The following is a 23,238-nucleotide window of genomic DNA, read 5'->3' on the forward strand; positions in this document are numbered from 1 at the left end:
GAACGGCTTCTAACACCTTTATAATGCAGGATGAAGCCAAACCCACAGATGGAAGGCCCACAAAGATTGTGTGACTCTGGTAATGTCTGGTAATACTGCGGGCTTTATGATAAAACCTGAGCTTATTTATAGGTTTAAAAAAAGAGAGAGAGAGAGAGAATGCCCATTTATTTGATGCACAATGCAAAGGCTTGGAGTTCAAACACTGTTTCATCCTGAAGGTCAAGCCTTATTTGTGAGCACTGGACTTCAAAGTGCTGCTGATCAAAGACATTGCCGGAGGCCATGCTGATAATTTGTCATATGATTGTGTGTAAATCTAATTTCTGCCGCCAAAAACTACATTGCTGATTCAGCCCATGAACCAGGGTGTGATCCCCGTTGTCAAGGCCCTCTATGTACAACACCATGCACTATTTTGTTGAGACTATGGACTTGGATCAAGATTCTGTACTGAAGCTCCAGTGTTAATACACCATTGCATCATGTCCTAAAAAAATTATATGAAGGTTTCAATTCAAATTCAGTGGGGGCCATTGAAAAGATTAAAATTGAAACTTGGAATGGCTGCTGGAAAGAACTTTGGCCAGATGCAGTGCACACTCATAGTGGATGCTCTCCTGATGAGCTGCATCACTCTGCAGTAGATCCATCTGTGAATTTGTCGAAGCAGCTTGTGGGAGATGGCTTTAAAAGATATGACATTAATGCCGCAATACCCACTCACAGCCGCTGACTGATGAAGACCTCGCAGAGATGACAAAGCCAGCAAGCAAGGAAGAGAGACAAAAGGAAGAAATGGACAAGTTCTGAGAAAGATGAGGACGATAGACTTAAACTTGAAAAACATGGAGAGAATAGCCAATGAACTTGGGCGAGCGACCCAAGAATGGGACCCATTGAGGTTTCGTTCATTAAAGTTCTTAAATATAATCAAAGGTGACATCTCCATTTATAAGAATATTCTCACCCAGAAGAAAAGTACAAACAGCAACCAATAAGTATCTTCTTCATTCGCAAAAAGACACCAGCACCAGTGGAAAAAGACACTACAGCAAAGTCTTAGCAGGAGAAAAACGCACGGCCAGAGAAATGATAAAAGTCGCCATTTTAATTAGGATTTCTTGGGTTCAACCCATCATATTTTCCTTTTCGTAGGAAATCATTTATACCAGAGGTCTCAAACTGGTGGCCCCCAGGCCATTTGCTGCCCATGAGACGATATTTTGTGGCCACCACCTTAATTTCAAAGTATAATCGTACTGCGGCCCAGTTTTATATGGATGGTACTTTTACAGTGTTGTGTGCAGAGCTGACGAGCCGACCAATCACTTTGGGGTAGATGACTATCTGGGGTGTGACATCGACTGGGCTTGAAGCAAGCAGAGAAACTATTTTCAATGAAAGAAAGTTACAGCAGCGTTGGCAAGGAGAGGGTTTTTTTTGTTTGGTTTTTTTTTTTAAGAAGTTTTGGACACAGGTTGTAAACACCGGCATCCTTCTTCATCTTTTGTGTTTTAAAAATAGATATTTGAGAAGATAGGATTGTTTTTAATTCCAAATTTAAATTCCACATGTGCACCGAGGCTGCAGCCCAGCCTCAGCCAGACTCCGCCTCAAGCGGCCCCAAGGTAAATTGAGTTTGAGACCCCTGAATTATACCCAGTCCTGGGTAAGACCAAAGAAGTTGGATGGACGGACGTTTATATTATTTTTTAATCTCTAGAATAAATGTTTTGGGCTAAAACAGGTTTTGAGCTTTGGTTTCATTCTATAATACAGTACTGTATACAAAGGCTTGAACTTTGACACTGTTTAAACAAGAGAAACGTGAGAAAATGTCAAAGCCTATCTGACAAAATTTTATAAAGTGTGTGGTTAGGGGTTTATCAGCCTTAAAACATAAGAAGTCAAACAACATTCTGTAAATGGAAAAAACAGTACCGTGAGTGTAAAAAAAAAAAAAAAAAAAAAACTAAATGGAAAAAACAACCAGTCAACAAAAAACATGCACTGTAAATGGAAAAAAATAGCCTGTAAATGGGAAAAAAAAGTCAATTTTGTAAATGGAAAAAAAACATGAGAATACAAAGAATGAAAATACACGGATTTTACATAACTTGGATGTATTTGGGAACGTAACCCCCGACCCTCACATGGTAACTCTAGGGAACACTACACAATTGCTGGGGTTCCAGAAAAATGCTTCACGTTTATTCAAGTTGCAATTTATTATCCCTGTTGTCCAATTTGTTCATACATTATCACCAAAAGAGGAAACCACACGTTCCATTGCGTTCTGGTGTAATTTGACAAAAAGAATGGGTGCTATGGCGGCAACCAAAACCACTGCGCTGCCCAATGAGGTCTGTTCTAGGCTCATACTAGTGCATTTTCTTTAGAATTTTATCTCCACTTAGTGAAATATACAGTAGCTAAGATGCATGTGTGTGTGCATGTGTACACCCACTCACTTTTTTCTTTTCTTGTCCTTTGTAGCAATGAGCCACCTGAATGGACAGAAGGTATTTGGTAAAGTGATGAGGGTGACACTCTCCAAACATCAAACTGTGGCTCTGCCCAGGGAAGGACTAGATGATCAGCTCTTAACTAAAGGTGACTGCACAGTCTTGGAACACACATGAAGAAACAGCAACTTCATACATCTTTCACTGATCCCAGAATCTGTAAAGTTAGACTTTTAATGAAAAATTTTCCCCAGATTTTTCTGGCTCTCCTCTACATCGGTTCAAGAAACCAGGATCCAAAAACTTCCAGAACATCTTTCCTCCCTCTGCAACACTTCATCTCTCCAATATCCGGTAGAGCTTACATCATACAGCATTTACCAAGTTTTCACGACCATAAGGCACATTGTATTAAAAAGCACAGTCTCTTTTGCCAGTGCAATTTCTGCGTTTACATAAGCTGGATGGTATTATTGGATACAGGCATGGGGCAATGAGGAAAAATTGCACCTTCATTTTTGTAAGCAGAAGAACAAGCTTACCCCTTTCCCCCCCTACAATGACCCTTGCAAGCAAGTCACCAGTCAACACGCCATTCATACTCATGGTGTCTGACCATACCAAAATTATTACACCACAGTAAAAAGAACAGCACAACTAGCAGACAACAAAACGATGAAGTTGACACAAAACATCATGCACTTCAGGCGGTTTTTCGTAAGTTTACCACTGCAAAGCATGCTGGGAGCCCCTCCAGCCTCCAAGTGACTTGACAATACGCTTGTTTAAAACATTTAAAAATTCAGCAGGAGCAAAATTTAGTTCTTTGTACTTTATTGAAGTATTTAACAGTGTACACCAGCCATGTCAAACTCAGATTGGCTCTGGGGCCGGATCCAGACTTTCTTTTCTCAGGTAGGCCGGAACAGTAAAAGAATGTCAACTCCAAATATTTCGCTTTGTTTTCGGTACTATGCTTTATCATTCAGCCTGCATTTGTAGCCTACCCTACATATTATAATCACAGGTGACAAGGGATCTTTTCTAAGCACAACACATTTATTCACAAACAATGGGGGAAAAAATGATTTTCATTTTTGGCGGTGAATGTGTTAACTGGTTTATTTTAACAGTTGAGTCAATGCAGTTTTACCCCTGAACCAACTCCCCACACTAAACCAACTCAAGTGGGAGCTATGAAAAAATATTTTCGCCTTAATTGTCATACTGCTTTGAAATAAATAAAAAAACTAAATACTAAATAAATAAATAGAAAGCAGTGCATGGGGAATAAGATTAGACTACATCAGATCAAACTATTATGATGGGCCTACTGAAGCTGAGAATATACTGCACAATATTTATTATCTTTCATATGAAACCAGATCAATCTTATGTTTAATGATCTGTATTCATGAGTGCAAACAAATTTTGTATCATCACACTTTTTCTCTCTCTCTCACTGCAGTCCTGCAGTCTACTTACTGCCGCTGGCTCCTGAAATTTGGCATCTTTTTGCCTATATAAATGCATCAACAGGTGTAAAATCCTGACTAGCAACACATTTATTTAGATGAACGCTCATATTTGCTTGTTTGTAATTTGGATTAAAAATGAGCAAATTAGAGGGACAGCCAAAGTTAGATGTTTTTGGGGACAAGGTTTGAGAAAGCAGACTTCGATGGTTTGGACATGTTAAGAGGCGAGAGAATGAATATATTGGTAGAAGGGTGTTGAGGATGGAGAAGGTTTATGGATGTTGTGAGGGAAGACATGTAGGAAGTTGGGGTTAGAGAGGGAAGATGCAGGAGATAGGCTTAGAAGGAAAAAGATGACACGCTGTGGCGACCCCTAACGGGAGAAGCCGAAATGAAAAGAAGAAGATTCAAGTGTTTGTTAACATTGAGCGCTGCTTTTTTTATTATTGTTCACAAAGATAAGTAGCCCCAAACATGGATATAGCCTTTGCAAACATGGCTGTTAATTTGGGGTAAGGTGGCACGAGTCCCATGGAACCAAATTCGTCCTTCATAGCGGAATCGCACTGCAAGTCAATAAGCTTCAGTTGAATGTCAGCTGGCATATCAGAAGGTTTCACTGTAAACGGTGATCGAAAAAAGCCAAATTTCTTCTCAAGTTCACTGAATACCTAAAACCTCTGCTCAAACTCTCGCAGCAAATCTGTTGTGTTGTCTTTATATTTATCCACCGTTGTCACCGTTGGATAGCTGCGACTCCCACGGTGACAGTTTCATCTTGAACACACTTATGACGTCTTCATATTGAGTAACAACTCTGTTACGGCACTGGAATGTGGTGTGGCGCCGACCACTGCAAGTTGCTGTTTACATACTAAGCACACTGGTATTGCATTTACTTCTGTGAATAAATACTTCTCAGTCCATTTTTCCTGGAGAACTCTGCACTCACTGTCTACTTTTTTTTTTGACAGTGCCACTTTGGGAAGGTTGTGTTGACTAATAACTTGAGTAGTGGTGAATGGTGAAGCAAGATTGTTTTTTTTTTTGTTTTTTTTTTTGTTACTTGAACACATCACTTTGCAAATGTTTATTTCCTGTGACTAACTGCGGGCAGTGCCAGACGTGAGCGCTTTTACACATTTACTGCCCTATAGCAGCCGTAGGTAGCATTTTTTTTTTTTTTTTTTTTTTTAAAATCACAACATTGGATAGAAATGAGCTAGAGACTTGCATATTTTTTTGACATACTCAGAAATTTATGCCAACAGGCCTGGCCCGGCCTGCATGTGTGACATGCCTGGTGTAAACAGTGAGTTTGGATGTACTTTATTGAAGTAATTAATAATGTATGTACTCACCTTATTTTTTGATCAAACCTGATCCATTATAAGATACCGCATCCATTTTGAAAAAAATTTAAGACGCCGTATGGTCGTGAAAATACTGTATTTTATATTCATTTGATCCAACTGCGTAATCAAAGGGCACACTATCCACCCATCCATTTTCCGTACTGGTTATCCTCACCAGTGTCGCAGGCACTTTGGAGCCTAACTCACCTATCTCCGGAGGAAAGGCATGATAGACCCTGAACTGGTCCGCAGTCATCGCAGGGCACATATAAACAACCATTTGCGCTCACATTCACACCAACGGGAAATTTTAATTAACTAACCTACCATGCATGTTTTGGTGATGTTGGGTGGGGACACTCGAGTGGCACAGAGGGAGACTTAGATCTAAATCGTCCGGAGGAGTGAATGTGAGTACGAATGGTTGTTTTTGTGTGCCCTGTGATTGGCTTATGACTGGTTCAGGGTGTACCCGCCTCTCACCTGAAGATGGCTGGGCTCCAACATGCCCGTGACCCAAGAGAGGATTAGCAATACGGAAAATGCATGGATGGATGCCTGTACAAATATTTAGTCCCTTCCAAATGTATTGGAACAGTAATTCCTTTTTGTTGTATACTCAAGGCATTTGGGTTTCAGATCAAAGATTTAATTTCAGACAGAACTTCAGAATTCCATCTTTTATTCTATGGTAATTACATTTAGATGTCTTAACTCAAGGCAGAGAACCTTTTGTTTGAAGCCACCCACTTTTCAAGTGAGCAGAAGCATTGGAACAGATGTTAGTAAAATCAGGGTTCGTACGGGTCAGAATTTCTGGAATATCATGGAAAGAAACGGTGCCTTTTCCAGGTCATGGAAAGTCCGGTAAATATAAAATATTTGGCTAGGCTCAGGGAATGTCATAGAATTTTCAGTCACTGTGACTTGACTGGCACGATTGCACTCTCAAATCTGCACAATCGAGCACGAAAAATCACACGCGTAAAATTTGTTACGAGTAGAAATACATAGACATTCTCCGCGGAGATGAAAACCAATCCAGCAGTGAACCACAGCCTGACTCCCCCCCCCCCCCCCCCCCGCCCACACACACACAGAAGCACACAGACTCCTGATAGTTCACCTGACTCCACCCACCTTCGGCTCTGAAAGGGGTACACTCATAATTACAAATACCTTACACCCACACAGTCTGGGCAGCTTAGAGCAAAGAGTTGGACTTGCTGCTTGTGCTTACGCTCAATAAAAATGGTAAAAGTAAAAAAAAAAAAACGTGGTGTTGCTTTAATGAATGTCGGGTTATGTGAATAATAAAAGAAAAAGTGGTGCAACTGGACGAGATTTTCTCTTTTTTTAAGTAAAAGAGGTCTAGTCTGAAGCCAAAGTAGAAGGTACAGGATGGTGTATAATGTTAAAATTCCACCTTGGCACATCCTGATCCAGGATGAAAGCACACACAATAAAGTGCATAAACAGCTACTTCTGTATTTTAAATATAGTCAACATAACATTAACCTTAGATGAAAATATATGTTCAATATGTAATTATAGTTTATATTTTTAACAATACACTTCACAGTCATTATGATGTGCCTACTACACTTATAAGATTTGGCACTTATTATTTAAGTGAAAACACATCATATAGCTGACAAATTGCCGTCTACCACAATCAGTCAATCCAATATTAGTCATGGAATTTTGTATTTAATACGTGGTAAGTCATGGAAAATTCATCGAATTTTGATTCTCTGGAAGTGTATGAACCCTGTTAAATGAACTTACCGTGAATAAATTAATATTTAGTGGCATAACAAGCCTGCGACCCATTGGCTTCACCAGACGGTCTCCGTCTTCATTGAAAGGCTTTTCTAAGCCTTTACTACAGCTTCTTTCACTTCTTATTTCTGTTGGTTTCTCCGTTCAGTCTTCTCTTGAGGTGGTAAAATGTATGACCTATTGCTCCTTTTTGTTACAGGGTACATTGTAGTTTCCCTCAGAAGGCTGTTATGGCTGTGAAACCATAAAAATCTTTATTCGCCTCATCATTTACACACACTTTATGAACTAGTTTTGAAATTAAGGTTAAAAAGGTTTTCAAATATTGTTTATGTTTGGTAACACAAAAATGCTTGTAATATTTCAACATTATCACTTATGACATGATGATTTGAAATTTTGGTAGATTTTCAAAAGAATTAAAAGATTAACAAAGTGTCGGGCCAAGACCTTGTGTCCTCATCCTGCCTCAAAGTCTGCTCAGACCAACTTGCTCCTGTCTTCACAAAGATCAAAGTCTCAGGTCATAATGACTACAGACTTATTGCCTTGACATCTGTGGTCATGAAGTCCTTTGAACGCCTTGTATTGGACCACCTGAAGAGTGTCACAGGTCCCCAGCTCGACCCACTGCTGTTTGCCTATCGAGGTAACAGGTCTGCAGATGATGCCGTCAACATGGGTCTGGCACTTCATCCTTGAACATCTCGACAGTGAGGGAACCTATGCTGGGATCCTGTTCATGGACTTCAGCTCTGCGTTTAACACCATAGTCCCTGTACTGCTCCAAGCTTCTCCAGGTCAGCGTCTCGCCTGCCAATGGATCTACATCTTCCTGACGGGCAGGACACAGCAGGATAGGCTGGGGGACACCATTTCATCCATGCTGCTATCAGCAATGGGGAACCCCAAGGTTGTGTGCTCTTCCCTCTGCTCTACACAAACGACTTCACCTCAAGGCACCCAGCTGTCAAAGTTGATTATTGAACTGTGACCTAGGGTTTCCTGGTGCCAAGGGAAACTCCTCAAGATCTGATCAGGAGGTGTTTCTGTCAATAACACCTTTCCAGGTCTTTCTGTCTTTGCACACGTGAGCATTGAAGCCCCCCAGTCGAAGGATAGAGTCCCCAGTGAGAGTCCTTTCTAACACCCCCTCCAAGGACTTCAAAAAGGGTGGTTACTCTGGACTGTTTGGTGTATAGGAACAAACTCCAGTCAGGACCCGCCCCCTTACCCCGGGCAGAGGTAGGCTACCCTCTCATCCACTGGGCTGAACCCCAATGTACAGGCACCGAACCGGAGGCAATATGTATACCCATACCTGCTTGGTGCCTTTCAACATAGGCGATTGGGACTGATACCAGAGCCCAAGCTGTGTGTGGAGGCCAGCCTGACTGTACCTAGTTGAAACCTCTCGACCTCACATACCAGTTCGGCTACTTCCCTGCCAGAGAGTTGACATTCCATCTCCCGAAAGACAGCTTCTGTTGCTGAGGATCAGACCAGCAGGGTCCTTGCCTTCAGCCACTACAACAATAAAATGACTACATCCAGGATAGTGTGTTAATGTGTATACAGACCCTTTCAAAAAATTGGATTATCTTGGAAAAGTTTTCTTCTATACTTCCATTGAAAAAGTTAAACTTTCATAGATTATAAATTCAGGGTCCACAATTTAAACAATTGTGTTTGTTTTTATATAATTTGGGCTTCTATCTTATAAAACACACAAAATAAGAGATTAAAAAATTTTGAATACTTTGAAGAAATCAGGCCAGACATCCTTAAATGTTTTAAATCCGGGGTATCTAAACTTTTTTCCTCCCAAAATCTACTTTTCAAACAGCCAACCTCCCACAATCCACCTTTATTTGCCAGGTGTGTCGCATCCATATCTCTGATTTGAAAGCGCATGGATCTACCTGTGATGTAAAATTATAGGCCGCCGACACAGCTCAGCACATATGTACCGTAATTTCTCGTGTATAATACGTCCTGAAGTATAATGCGCACCACGAAAGTTGATCTAAAAAATATATCTAAAAATAAAAACCAGAAAACCCTTATCAATGTAAAATGCGTACCACCAATATGCTGTTACATATACACACACACACACATACATACATGTGTGTGTGTGTGTGTGTGTGTGTGTGTGTGTGTGTGTGTATATATAAGGAATTATCTGTATTTATATTAGATTTTGTTAGGTTTGTACTTGTATTGTTTTTCAAAAAAACTGTCCGTTCAACAAACATTAACAATAATCGTTGTGCATGTTCTGATGTAGCGGTAATATAATCTCGGGAAAGGCCACAGAACACACTTGTCCTGATCCCTGTAATTGTCAGAACAGAATCCCTCAACCAACTAAAATAAATTCTCAATGATGGCTTGGCATTGTTTTAATAGTGTTTATGGCATACAGTGAGTAAATGTAAAATGAAAATGAGTATTTGAACACCCTACTATATTGCAAGTTCTCCCACTTAGAAATCATGGAGGAGTCTGAAATTTTCATCATAGGTGCATGTCCACTGTGAGAGAGATAATCGAAAAAGAAAAATCCAGAAATTACAATGTATGGGTTTTTTTTTTTTCAACAATTTATTTGTGGTATACAGCTGCAAATAAGTATTTAAACACCTGTCTATCAACTAGAATTCAGACCCTCAACGACCTGTGAGTCCGCCTTTAAAAGTCCACCTCCACTCCATGTATTATCCTGAATCAGATGCACCCGTGTGAGGTCGTTAACTGCATAAAGACACCTGTCCATCCCATACAATCCGTGAGACTCAAACTTGTAACAATGTTCAAGACCAAAGAGCTGTCCAAAGACAAAATTGTACAACTCCACACAGTTGAAAAGTGCTAGCATCATGCTTTGGTGGTGTTTTTCTGCACATGGGACAGGACGACTGAACTGTATTAAGGAGAGGATGACCACGGCCATCTACTGTGAGACTTTGGGGACCAACCTCTTTCCCTCAGTCAGAGCATTGAAGATGGATCATGGATGGGACCTTCAACACAGGGTTCACACGCGGCCCTAAAAGTCCCTAAAAACCCCTAAATTTTTGAAGATGCATTTAAGGGCTCCTAAAAGTCCTTAAAATCAGCGAAAACCGGTCAAGTCCCTAAAAAGGCCTTAAATTGTAAAAAAAAAAAGAAGATTGAAAAAAAATTGATCCGTCTGGCGTCTAAAACAGCCGGAAATTGTCAACGGAAGTCACAGTGTTGACAACTAGTCGCCATCTTGTCGTCAATATTCCATTGTTCGTTTCCGTGAGTAGGCATTTCACTTCGTCTTCCATCGATCCAACTCGTATCATGGGGAAGTGCATTTTTCAAGATGCTTGGGTTGAAAGTAAGGAGTTTGGAAGCTGGGTTCGTCGAGATCCAAAAGATCGGCACATGTTTTACTGCCATCTGTGCAAGCAGAGTTACCAGCTTGGAAAGATGGGCATCAAAGCGCTGGAGTCGCACCGGGAAAAACAGGAGACACGCTGATTTGGCGAAGACTCTCATCTTCCGTTGGTATGAATCTGTATCTAAAATATAAAGATAGTGAAGCATCAACTTCAGGCAGTGGTACTAGCAGTGCATGCGCACCTACAGATCTCCAGCCATTGACTTCAACCAGCCAGAAGTCAGGCTTCATGAACGTAGTTCAATACACGAAGGCGGACTCGTTAAAGGCAGAGATCGTGTGGACTTTAAAAGTGATCTGCAGCCATTACAGTTACATATCTTGCAAAAATAATTCGAAAGTGTTTGCAGTCATGTTCCCAGACAGTGACATTGCTAAAAACTACCACTGTGGGGAAAGGAAGACTTCATACCTGGCTACATTTGGCATCTCTGCCCACTTTTCATCTCTACTGAGGCAGAAAGTGAAGGCTGAATCAGAGTATGTCTTCCTCTTTGATGAGTCTCTAAATCATGAGATGCAAGAGAAGCAACTCTACATTCATGTGCGATTGTGGATTGATGACCGGGGTCCTCACTTGCTCCCTCACCTCTGAATTCCTGGGACATTCAGCAGCAACTGATCTTCAGGACCGTCTGGACCCTATCGTGTGTGACTTCGGTCACCAAAAGCTGTTCCAGCTCTCGATGGATGGCCCCAATGTTAATTGGAAGCTGTACAAATCAACTCAAGAACAAATAGAAAAGATGACCACCCGCCGTATGCTGCAGACTGGAAGCTGTGGTCTACACATCATCCATAACGCATTTCGAATCGGTTGCCAGGCAGCTGGATGGGAGGTGGAAGATTTTCTGTCCAGCCTCTACAACTTGTTTCGCGATGCACCTGCCAGGCACGAGGACTTTAAACAAGTCACTGGATCCGACACTCTCCCTCTCATATTCTGCAAGCACAGATGGCTTGAAAACATTAATGTGGCAGAGAGAGCCATCACCCTGATGCCACACGTGTGAGATTATTGCGAGGCAGCAAGGACGAAGAAGGTGACCTGCCCAACCAACAGCTCCTTCACTGTTGTTCACAAAGCAGCACAGGACCCCATCTTTGTTGCCAAGCTTCACTTCTTTCTCATGTGCGCCAGGCTGGTGGAACCATTCCTGAAATTGTACCAGACTGACAAGCCTATGCTTCCCTTCATCGCAAAGGACATGGGCACCCTCATCAAGACTCTGATGGAAAAGTTCATCAAGCCTGAAGTCCTTAAAGAAAAGGCAGCCTCTCTCATCAGTCTTGTCAAGATTAATGTGGGTGACAAGTCACAATGGGTGGATTTATCGAAAGTAGGCATAGGCTTTGCTGCTGAGAGACTGCTTCTGAAATCGGGCATTGCAACCGACCGTGTAAAGCATTTACATTTTAGCAGAATTTAGAATGAGCTGCTAAACTTTCCTGGTAAAAATGATAGAAAAGTTGCTGGAGAAGGCCCCCATCATATACAGTTTAGTCTGCCTACTGAGCTGGATGGACCCCCGGCACATTGCCATGAAAGATGAAAAGGAGAACAACAATAAAAAACCTTAAACATCATGGTGGATCACAGAAGGGTGGAGGATAGCAATTGCAAAGGGATTCTGTTCCAGTATTCCAGACTGAGTGAAAAGATCCAAGAAGATGAAGGGATTAGGGTTGCTTTCTCTGACTTCAACATCTCTAAGGACAGGCTGGACACGCTCTTCCACTCCACTCTGCATCAGCAGGAAAGCCAGCAGTTCCAGGAGCTATGGGGCGTCATAAAGCAGCTGCTGCTCCTGTCCCATGGACAGGCATCTGTGGAAAGAGGCTTCTCCACAAACAAGGAGGTCACCGAGGACTACCTAAGTAAGGAGTCACTGATTGCTCGGAGGCAAATAGTGGAGGTGGTCCAGCAATATGGAGGGCCTGACATTGTGCCTATCACAAGGGAGCTGTTGGTCGCTGCGTCTTCTGCCAGAAGTATTTACGTCCAGCATCTAGAGGAGGAAAAGAAGGATGCATCAAAACAGGCAGAGAAGAGGAAGGCAGCTAAGTCAGAGATAGACAGCCTCAAAGCCAAAAAAGCCAGACTAGAGACTGACATAGCTATGCTTATTGAGAAGGCTGACAGGCTGTGTGAGGAGGTAGAAGAAAAGAGGAAGCTGAGGTTTATCACCGAGGCCAATGCACTCAGAGGCAGCGCAAAGGACAAGAGAGCCACTTTGGCACCTCTGCAGCAACAAATAGAGGAGGCACTGGCTAGACTCAAGTAGCTAGAGTAGGGGTGCTGAGACAGACATCAGTAGAAGACATTTGTGTATATAGTTGCAATTGTAGTTAGAATCTGTTTTTCTGTATACTGTTATGTGAAGACGTTGACAATAGTTATATCAATGAGAACTACCACAAGGGGCGACAGGTGATCACTGTCACAGGTACTGAGGTACTGGAACCTTTGATGAACCAAGAACAGCCGATGGCACCATTGGGTGAGTCTTTTTTCCTTCCTCTTGATTTCCCACGATGGCCCTAAATTTTTTCTGTGTCAGCCCTAAATTTTTTGTGTCAGCCCCTAAGAAGCCCTTAAATTTTTTGGGTCTGACTGAGTATGAACCCTGCAACAAAACAATGACCCAAAGCACACAGCCAGGAAAACCTCGGAGTGGCTCCGTAAGAAGCATATCAAGGTTCTGGCGTGGCCTCGCCAGTCTCCAGACCTAAACGCAATTTTTGGAAGAAGCTGAAACTCCGTGTTTCTCAGCGACAGCCCAGAAACCTGTCTGATCTAGAGAAGATCTGTGTGGAGGAGTGGGCCAAAATCCCTCCTGCAGGGTGTGCAAACCTGGTGAACAACTACAGGAAACATTTGACCTCTGTAATTGCAAACAAAGGCTTCTGTTCCAAATATTAACATTGGTTTTCTCAGGTGTCCAAATACTTATTTGCAGCTGTATCACACAAATAAATTGTATTAAAAACTCCTACATTGGGATTTCTATTTTTAGATTATCTCTCAGTGGACATGCACCTACAATGAAAATTTCAGACCCCTCCATGATTTCTAAGTGGGAGAACTTGCAATATAGCAGGCTATTCAAATACTTATTTTCTTCACTGTTTTACAGTCTTAAATAAATAAACTATTTAACACTGTTTAACTTTAACATTTTTGCATTAAATATTTATGCATAAAACAAAATAATGCATAATAATAAATGCATAGTGCAGTTTATCCTCTACATTACACATATTTGGCCAAGACTTCAAAAGAAACATCTGACTCATCTCCAACCTGAAAAATATCCATTGTAGCTTTGGTGCATCATTGTCGAACTCATTGATGATGACTTAGTACAGTTCCGGTGCTTCCTCTGTTGAATCATGAACAGTGATCCTATTTTGCTCCAACAGCATGTCATCCTTTGTGCCATCCATGACATTTGTGAGGGAAACCTATTGAATCCCAAGGGTTTTGGTTCCACAAAGCAGCCTCTTGCCCTCCATTTGGCTACAATCTGTAGCAGCTTTCATATGGCATCAGGTGGCTATCAAAACAAGCTCAAACTACATAGAAACTACATAGAAACGAGCGTAAAGGCCACATTAAAAAAAAAAAAAAAAACAGTTCAATTGTGTGCGTTTTTTTTTTTTTATGTGCCCATGATGCGCGTATTACGTAGTTTGAGCTCATGCTGTTTTGATACCCACTTGAAGCCATTGAGGTGAGCTATCGTTGTTTCGGACTGTTGCGCTACCTCCGGGTTGGTGGCGTCATCAGCACAAGTCATGACACATTTCTTTTAAAAGCAGCTGCACAACTAGCTGTTGCAGTCGACATTTTTTGTCTTAGTTTAAAAGGAATTCTCCGGTCATTCACTGAACAATGAAAAGCCTTAATCCGATAGGTCATGTCATATGTAATGTACCTTAAAAATTTGAGGTTAATCCGATAATTTAATGGTGTTTTGAGAAGATTCTTATTGGCAATTTTGAATTTTCATGGGCGCCGCCATTTTGGCAAGTCACATGACCTACTTGCACGGATGTGACGTATTCTATGCGTAAACAACGAAAGAAGATTTGTAGTACCACCATCTGACGTGAAAATGCCCTACTGTATCACGAAATTTTGCCATAATTCAGATAAAAATAATCCGAGGAAGGCTCAGCGGCATATTCTGCCCAGTAAGAAAAAGAAACATTTGAGGACCCCGTGGCTAGCAAAGTGTGTGGTCACCCTGAGCTGTATGACAAAGAGGCCAGGGTATGCAGTGAACATTTTGTACACTGTTACGTGTAAAATTAGACTGTCCCCTTTGCTCAAACCAGCAAAATTCGACAAGCCAGTGGTATTACGTTTAAGAAAATTTAATCACACAACACAAACGCGATTAAATAATGAAAATAGAAGTTGAAAGACAGAGTAGTCGAGTCAAAAGGGTGAATACTCACCAACGTTGAACAAATGTTCACAAACAGGCAAATGTTCTTTCCAGTGAATATTCCAAGTTAGCAAATGTTCCAGAAATGTCCAAATGTTCAAAGACGAAAGGCAGCAGGCATCCGTGTAGTTTGTTCCAACCAGTGTACTTTGTCCCAAAGCAGCGGTGCAGTGTGAATAAGACCCGTTGACGGTCTTTCTTGTCTTTACATAGGCACTCCTCAGAACATTCGATAATTCCGCATCACAAAGGACCCGCGTCATAATTTAAGAGTATTGATCAATTTGCTGAGCAGGGACACAACAGCCACTACTGCCGGAAAGCACACTAGTCAGCAATGCCAGTTCTGCATGTAACAGTAGTAGTTCAAGTACAAAGTGGCGCAAGGCAAGCTGTGCAGCTAGAAGTGGTTTAACATGTCACACATAAATAAATTGCTCAATACTGAAATTTTTTATGCCTTTACCATCATCATGCCAACACTCCCGACTTCCACCAAGCCAAAGATCACTTGGCTGGAACACCCACAGGTTCAAATCTGGATGGACGTATTCTTCAGTCTTCCCGATCAACCACTAATGCCATTTCTTCATCAGATGAGGATAAATCCGAGAAATCAGTGCTGTGATTGTGTAGGAATTAATCTGTAACCAAGCCTTTGTTCATGCATATTTTCCATCACGTCCTGTTTTTAAGTCATGCGATCTCTGAAAAATAGTCAAAATGGCGCCGACCATACAAAAATGGGATTACTTGGATAAAAGAGCACATTAAAAGCTATTTGCAATTTTTTACCAGAATTTTTCTGGATACGCTTATATGTATAATGGATTAACGAGATAATCGGCATTTCATCGAGGTAAGCAATGAGCGGAGCATTTCTTTTAAGTTAAAACAAACTTATTGGCAATCATTTCTGATCTTTGGTGCAGTCGCAAAAAACCTGGTACCCTAACAATCGTAAAATGTAAGCTCTCAGAGAGCTTAGGTTGCGGGTGCACGTTACCGTGATATATATATGTGTGTGTATATATATATATATATATATATATATATATATAAATGTGTAACATAAGACATCGAATATCATATCGAAATGTATATGTATACCTTTTTTAACACTGGATTTGTATATGACTATACAATGTGATTGTATTTTATATTTTTCATCCATACCTAAATATAATGCACTATTAATTTTGAGAAAAATTTGCGCATTATTTGAGAAATTACGGTATATAAATGTGTAACATAAGACTTTGAATATTATTCAAATGTATATGGATACTTTTTTTTTTTTAAACCACTCTATCTACCTGTATAGGACTATACAATGTGATTGTATTTTTCATCCATACCTAAATATAATGCACTCTATTGGCTTTTTAAAAATATTTTGGGGAAAATTTGTGCATTATATACGAGAAATTAAATATGTTGATGTACCTTGCATAACTGCATGAGCCAATCTTGCACAACACAACATCCATCCATTTTCTTAGCCACGTATCCTCACAAGGGCCGCAAGAGTGCTGTAGCCTATCCAGCTGTCATTGGGCAGGAGGCAGGGTACAGCCTGAACTGGTTGCCAGCCAATCACAGGGCCCAAGGAGACAGAAAACAGTCTCACTCACAATCAGACCTAGAGGCAATTTAGAGTCTCCAATTAATGTTGCATGTTTTTGGGATGTGGTCGTAAACCAGAGTGCCCGGAGAAAACCCACAGTGACACGGGGAGAACATGCAAACTCCACACAGGCAGGGGCGGGATTTGAACCACAGTCCTCAGAACTGTCAGGCCAACGCTTTACAGCTTATCCACCGTGCCGCCCACAACACAACATAAGTAATGTAATTTTAGTTGTCATTACCAGAGCTTACTTTGATGACTTGCACTGAAGTGAATCAGCCAGGGGTGCAAGGCTAGGAGATCCCAAGTGCAGGGAAGCAGGGGTTGAGGAATTTAAAAAATATTGAATAATTAATGACAACTAAAAAAAGTAACAACCAAGATACTCAACATAACGAAGTATGACTTCATTAACCTAAACGAGACATTTGACATGACTTTGAAAAAAATGCAATAAGCAAGAAACCAACAAGCAACCCGCAACATGGACAATGGACTGACAAGAAAAAGAAAATGGGCAGTTAAATATACAGAGCTTGACAAGACAACAAGAAACACCTGGACAAGACACGAGTGGGTGGAGGAAGCTTATTGGTCAACACAAGGGAAGAGGGTAAACACGAACAGGCGGACACAACCGACAAAATGAGCACACAAAACATGAAACACAAGAAAAAACAAAACCAACCCAACTAAAACTTAGAACACGACAAGACAAAGTCTTGAAATAATTTGTAAAATTTTGACAGACAATTGTCTATCTGACAATTGCCTCACTGTCACTGTGCACAGGACTTCCTTGCATCTCCAGTTATAATGCAAGGTTCTAGAAGTTTGGCAAATCACTGTGCCGACGCTTTGATGGATGTTGCATTTTTCGTTTGAAAGTATTAACTGAGCTTATCATATTGATCACAGTTTTGTCTTTTCCTTGCAGCTCTCAATTAAGGTCATTCAACATGTTCTTCAGATATGTTAAAAATGCCAAGTCTAGCAGCTGCTCGCATTGGTTAAATTCTTCATTTCTTGCTTCATGGAAATATACCTTAATTTCTGGATAGTGATCTCAAAATATTTGCAGGAATTTCCCTCAACTAAGACATCTGACATCAGTGTGCAAAAATTATTCAGAGTGGTCACTGTCAGCATTATTCATACGTGCGTAGTGTTGGCGTCTTTGAAGGGATCTGGCACGAATAGAACAAGCGATCTTTGTTGCCACATCCATTTTTTCTTTCATGTTGAGCATTTTTGCCCGTAACGCTTGCATACTATAACTTTTATGCAGTGGTGATTAGCAAAGTCTGGGAAAGATTCATTCTACCTGCACTTTGCAATAAACCCATTCGAGGTTAGACAGACCTTCAAACAACAAAAGAACAACAAAGCGCCGGGCCTAGACCTTGTGTCCCCATCCTGCCTAAAAGTCTGCGCAAACCAACTTGCTCTTGTCTTCACAAAGATCTTCAACAGGTCTTTACAACTGTGTGAAGTACCAACCTGCTTCAAACACTCCACCATTATACTGGTCCCCAAAAAAGCAGCAGTCTCAGGTCTTAATGACTACAGCCCTGTTGCCTGACATCTGTGGTCATGAAGTCCTTTGAGCGCCTTGTGCTGGACCACCTCAAGACCGTCACAGGTCCCCTAATGGACCCACTGCAGTTTGCCTTTCGAGCTAACAGGTCTGCGGAGGATTCCGTCAACGTGGCTGAATATTTGGATGGATTTTTGGACGGGAATGACGCGGAGTCTGACTCTCTAACTGATCACAGGAGCAGAACGGTCAAACGCCGATTGTGTGGAACAGTAATTATGGAAACTTTTGACAAAGGTCGCTCAAAGAAAAAAACATGAGGTGTACCAAAGTTTTCAACAAGAATGGAAAGGCCTTTGTGGAGAGGGAGGGTTCTGCTGTTTGTTTAAATTCACAGATGGGGAGTATGTCAAAGCATTCATGCTCGACGTTGCCAATCAACATTTTGCCAACTTTGCATAAAGACAAGATAATCCAACAAAATAAAAGACATGCCTTTATCGGCAAGAACTGTTCACCATCGTACCTTCATGATGGCAAATAAAATTGAATTACGTTCACAATTAACAGATGGAAGTCTCAACGCCTGCATGTCGTATGAAACCACAAGAAGTCGCATTAATGGTAAGAAGTACTTTTGTCATCATTAGTTAGCAACATCATAACAATGTTATTTAAAAGAATTTTGAGATTTATTGTACTCTAAAAGTGTTGGTCTTAAATAAATGCTCAAATACACCTGTACATATGTCGTACGGCTTAGGGTGACTACACTTCGATAGCCACTGGGTTCTTAATTTTTTTTTTTTTTTCTTACTGGGCAAAATATGCCACTGAGCCTTTCTCGGATTATTTCTATCCGAATTATGGCAAAATTTCGCGATACAGTAGGGCATTTTCAGGCCAAGATCTATTTTTCATACATCCAACCTCTCGCAAGCTAGCGACGACGGGGGGTTGAGGGGTGGAGGTGGCGGGGGGGATGACGATCCAAAACCGTTTTAAGATTGATGTAATCTTGCCTCCTACATTTAAAGTACAGAATTTGCTTTTTATGTTTACTATATTGCCTGTGCTTTCATCCTGGATCAGGCTGTGCCAAGGTGGAATTTTAAAATTACACACCATCTCATCCTGGACTTTCTACTTTGACTTCAGACCACACCTTTCCAACTTGGAAAAGAGAAAATCTCGTCCGGTTTGACCACTTTTTCCTCGATTATTCACATACTCATACAGATACATACAGTCATTGCATCTTAAAACAACAGCATTTCTTTTTTTAACTTTCTCCATTAATATCGAAACTAAACATAAGCAGCATGTCGAGCTCATCTTTGCTCTACGGTGCCCAGACCATGTTGCTAACTAAAGCCGCGGTGGTGGATGCTGTCATTATAAAACACATTGATGGGCTGTGTAAGTACTGTAACATTTGCCATTATGAGTATTTGCCATCTTTTAGAGTGCTGGGGGCGGGGTGCAAGGTAAAATAGGAAAATAGAGGGTGGCGGAGCAGCAGTCATTGTTAGAGAAAGTTCCACGTGCTGCCTAAATGAAACCAGTGGCTTCTTTTAATTTTTTACAGTACCTATGTGAATTGTACCAATAGATGTTACAACCAGTCATCCCTCACTCATTGAATCACATTGCAAAATGCCACAAACTCAATGACTGTATGTTATACTTTCAATTTGCATTGGATTTTTTTTTTTTTTTTTTTTTTTTTTTTGCGCGCAGCGCAGAATATCGGCGAAACCCTATGGGGGCACAAGCCAGTGCAATCTATAGGCCGGTCCCAAGCCCACATAAATGCAGAGGGTTGCGTCAAGAAGGGCATCTGGTGTAAAAACTGTGCATAAAATATGAGCGTTCTTCTAAAGAATCCCATACAGGATCGGTCGTGGCCCGGGTGAACAACGCTCGCCCCCGACACCGCAAACCTGCAGGGCGTCGGTGGAAATTCAGCAACTGTGGGTCAAAGACAAAGAAGAGGAGGAAACCGGATCCAGCGTCAGAAGAAAAAGAGGAATGCACAGAGCCTACAACTGAGTGTAGGGACTTGTAATGTTGGTACTATGACAGGAAAAGCTTAGGAGTTGGGTGACATGATGATAAGGAGAAAGGTTGATATATTGTGCATCCAAAAGAGCACGTGGAAAGGCAGTAAGGCTAGAAGTTTAAGAGCAGAGTTTAAACTATCCTCCCACAGAGTAGATGGGAAGAGAAATGGAGTAGGGGGTATTTTAAAGGAAGAGTTGGCTAAGAATGTCTTGGAGGTGAAAAGAGTATCAGATTAGGTGATGAGACTGAAATTTTAAATTGAGGGTGTTATGTATAATGTGGTTAACGGCTATGCCCCACCGGTAGGATGTGACCTAGAGATGAATGAAATTCTGGAAGGAACTAGATGAAGTAGCTCTGAGCATCCCAGACTGAGAGAGAGTTATGATTGGTGCAGATTGTAATGGAAAAAAAGTGACCTACAAGAGCGGAGGTAGGAGCACTCAGGTGGATTATATTTTGTGCAGACAATGTCATCTGAAGGAGGTTACTGACTGTAAGGTCGTGGTAGAGGAGAGTGTAGCTCAACAGCATAGGATGGTGGTGTGTAGGATGACTCTGGTGGTGGGGAGAAAGAATAAGAAAACAAAGGTAGAGCAGAGAACCATGTGGTGGAAGCTGAGAAAGTAAGACTGTTGTGCGGCTTTTCGGAAAGAGGTGAGACAGGCTCTCGATGGACCAGAGCAGCTACTGGAAGACTGGACTACTACAGCCAAGATGATCAGAGAGACAGGCAGTAGAGGACTTGGTGTGTCTTCTGGTAGGAAAGTGGAGAAGGAGAGTTGGGTGGTTGAATCCCAAAATAGAGGAAGTCATACAAGGAACAAGATTAGCGAACAAGAAGTGGGACATTGAGAGGACTGAGGAGAGGCGAAAGGAGTACATTGAGATGCGACGTAGGGCAAAGGCTAAACAAGAGGCATATGACGACATGTACACCAGGTTGGACACAAAAGAAGGAGAAAAGGATAAAGATTGGCCAGGCAGAGGTATAGCGGAGGGAAGGATGTGCAGCAGGTAAGGGTGATTAAGGATAGAGATGGAAATATGTTGACTGGTGCCAGTAGTGTGCTTATAGATGGAAAGAATACTTCGAGAAGTTAATGAATGAAGAAAATAAGAGAGAAGGAAGAGTAGAAAAGGCAAATGGGAAGGACCAGGAAGTGGCAATGATTAGTTAGGGGGAAGTTAGAAAGGCACTACGAAGGATGAAAAATGGAAAGGCAGTTGGTCCTGATGACATACCGGTGGAGGTATGGAAGACATTTGAAGAGATGGCTGTTGAGTTTTTGACCAACTTATTCAACAGAATACTAGCGTATGAAAACATGCCTGAAAAATGGAGAAAAAATGTACGAGTTCCCGTTTTTAAGAACAAAGGTGATGTTCAGAGCTGTGGGATTTATAGAGGAATAAAGTTGATTAGCCACAGAATGAAGTTATCGGAAAGAGTAGTCAAGGCAAGACTCAGGACAAAAGTAAGCATTTGTGAGGAACAGTATAGTTTTATGCCTTGAAAGAGTACCATAGATACATTATTTGCCTTGTGGATGCTAGTGGAAAAGTACATAGAAGGTCAGAGGGAGCTACATTGTGTCTTTGTGGATCTAGAGAAAGCCTATGACAGAGTACTAAGAGAGGAACTGTCGTACTGCATGCGTAAGTCTGGTGTGGCGGAGAAGTATGTTAAAAGAGTACAGGACATGTATGATGGCAGCAGAACAATGGTGAGTTGTGCCGTAGGTGTGACAGAAGAATTTAAGGTGGAGGTGGGACTGCATCAGGGATCAGCTCTGAGCCCCTACCTGTTTGCAGTGGTAATGGATAGGCAGACAGATGAGGTTAGACTGGTATCCCCTTGGACCATGATGTTCGCAGATGATATTGTGAAATCCAATGAAAGCAGGGAGCAGGTGGGGGAACAATTAGAAAGATGAAAGTAAAACAGAATGTGTGAATGAGAGGTGTGGAGGGGGAAGAGTGAGGCTACAGGGAGAAGAGATAGCAAGGGTGGATGACTTCAAATATTTAGGGTCAACAATCCAGAGCAACAGTGATTGTGGTAAGGAAGTGAAGAAACGGGTCCAAGCAGGTTGGAACAGCTGGCGCAGAGTGTGTGACAGAAGAGTCTCTGCTAGGAGGAAGGGGAAAGTTTATAAAACAGTGGTGAGGCCGGCCATGATGTACGGATTGGAGACAGTGGCACTGAAGAGACAACAGGAAGCAGAATTGGAGGTGGCATAAATGAAGATGTTTAGGTTGTCGCTGGTAGTGAGCAGGTTGGATAGGATTAGAAATGAGCTCATTAGAGGGACAGCCAAAGTTGGATGTTTTGGAGATGAGGTTAGAGAGAGCAGACTTCGATGGTTTGGACATGTCCAGAGGCAAGAGAGTGAGTAAATTTGTAGAAGGCTTCTGAGGGATAGAGCTGCCAGGCAAAAGAGCGAGAAGAAGACGAAAAAGAAGGTTGATGGATGTTGTGAGGGAAGACATGAGGGCAGTTGGGATTAGCGAGGAAGATGCAGGAGATAGGTTAAAATGGAAAAAGATGACATGCTGTGGCGACCCATAACAGGACAAGCCGAAAGGAGAAGAAGAAGAAGCAGAATATCTGCGAAGAGACTGCATCAGCTGTGCACAGTTTAGAGCAGGGGTCGGGAACCTATGGCTTGTGAGCCATACCTGGCTCTTTTGGTAGTTGCATATGGCTCGCCGAGCCCTCATAATGACACGCTGCCTATGTGATTTTTATAATATATAATATATTTTTATAATGTTATTTAAAAGAATTCAGAGACTGTATGTACTCTAAAAGTGTTGTTTCGACATAAATGCACAAGTACACCTGTATTTAGTTTTTTAAATATTGCATGGTTCTTTTGAGATTACGTTTTAAAATATTTGGCATTTATGGCTCTCTCAGTCAAAAAGTTTCCCGACCCCTGGTTTAGAGGGAACATCTTTTTATTATTTTATTTTTATTTTTTTGGGCACGCCATCTTAACCTAACCTCAAGGTACAGTGCATTTGACATGAC

At 41.5% G+C, this 23,238-nt stretch overlaps 1 protein-coding gene and 1 long non-coding RNA gene across 4 annotated transcripts in view; one reads left to right on the top strand and one right to left on the bottom strand.

The window, feature by feature from the left end:
- The window catches only part of LOC133510611 (polypyrimidine tract-binding protein 2-like), a 71,979-nt gene that overhangs the window by 37,983 nt on the left and 10,758 nt on the right, over positions 1-23,238 (top strand). For all 3 annotated transcript variants that reach the window (XM_061838700.1, XM_061838699.1, XM_061838701.1), the window contains exons 14-15: positions 2,500-2,616; positions 2,723-2,822. In XM_061838700.1, the coding sequence (XP_061694684.1) occupies positions 2,500-2,616; positions 2,723-2,822 (217 nt within the window). The remainder of the gene's footprint in view (positions 1-2,499; positions 2,617-2,722; positions 2,823-23,238) is intronic.
- LOC133511143 (uncharacterized) lies at positions 12,249-17,282 on the bottom strand. Its single transcript, XR_009797805.1, has 4 exons — positions 16,842-17,282; positions 16,417-16,551; positions 14,981-15,677; positions 12,249-12,525 (listed from the first exon to the last, which is right to left on the bottom strand). It is a non-coding gene; the product is annotated as an uncharacterized LOC133511143 (long non-coding RNA).

This window comes from Syngnathoides biaculeatus, chromosome 13 (assembly GCF_019802595.1).
Source record: "Syngnathoides biaculeatus isolate LvHL_M chromosome 13, ASM1980259v1, whole genome shotgun sequence".
Lineage (NCBI taxonomy): Eukaryota > Metazoa > Chordata > Actinopteri > Syngnathiformes > Syngnathidae > Syngnathoides > Syngnathoides biaculeatus.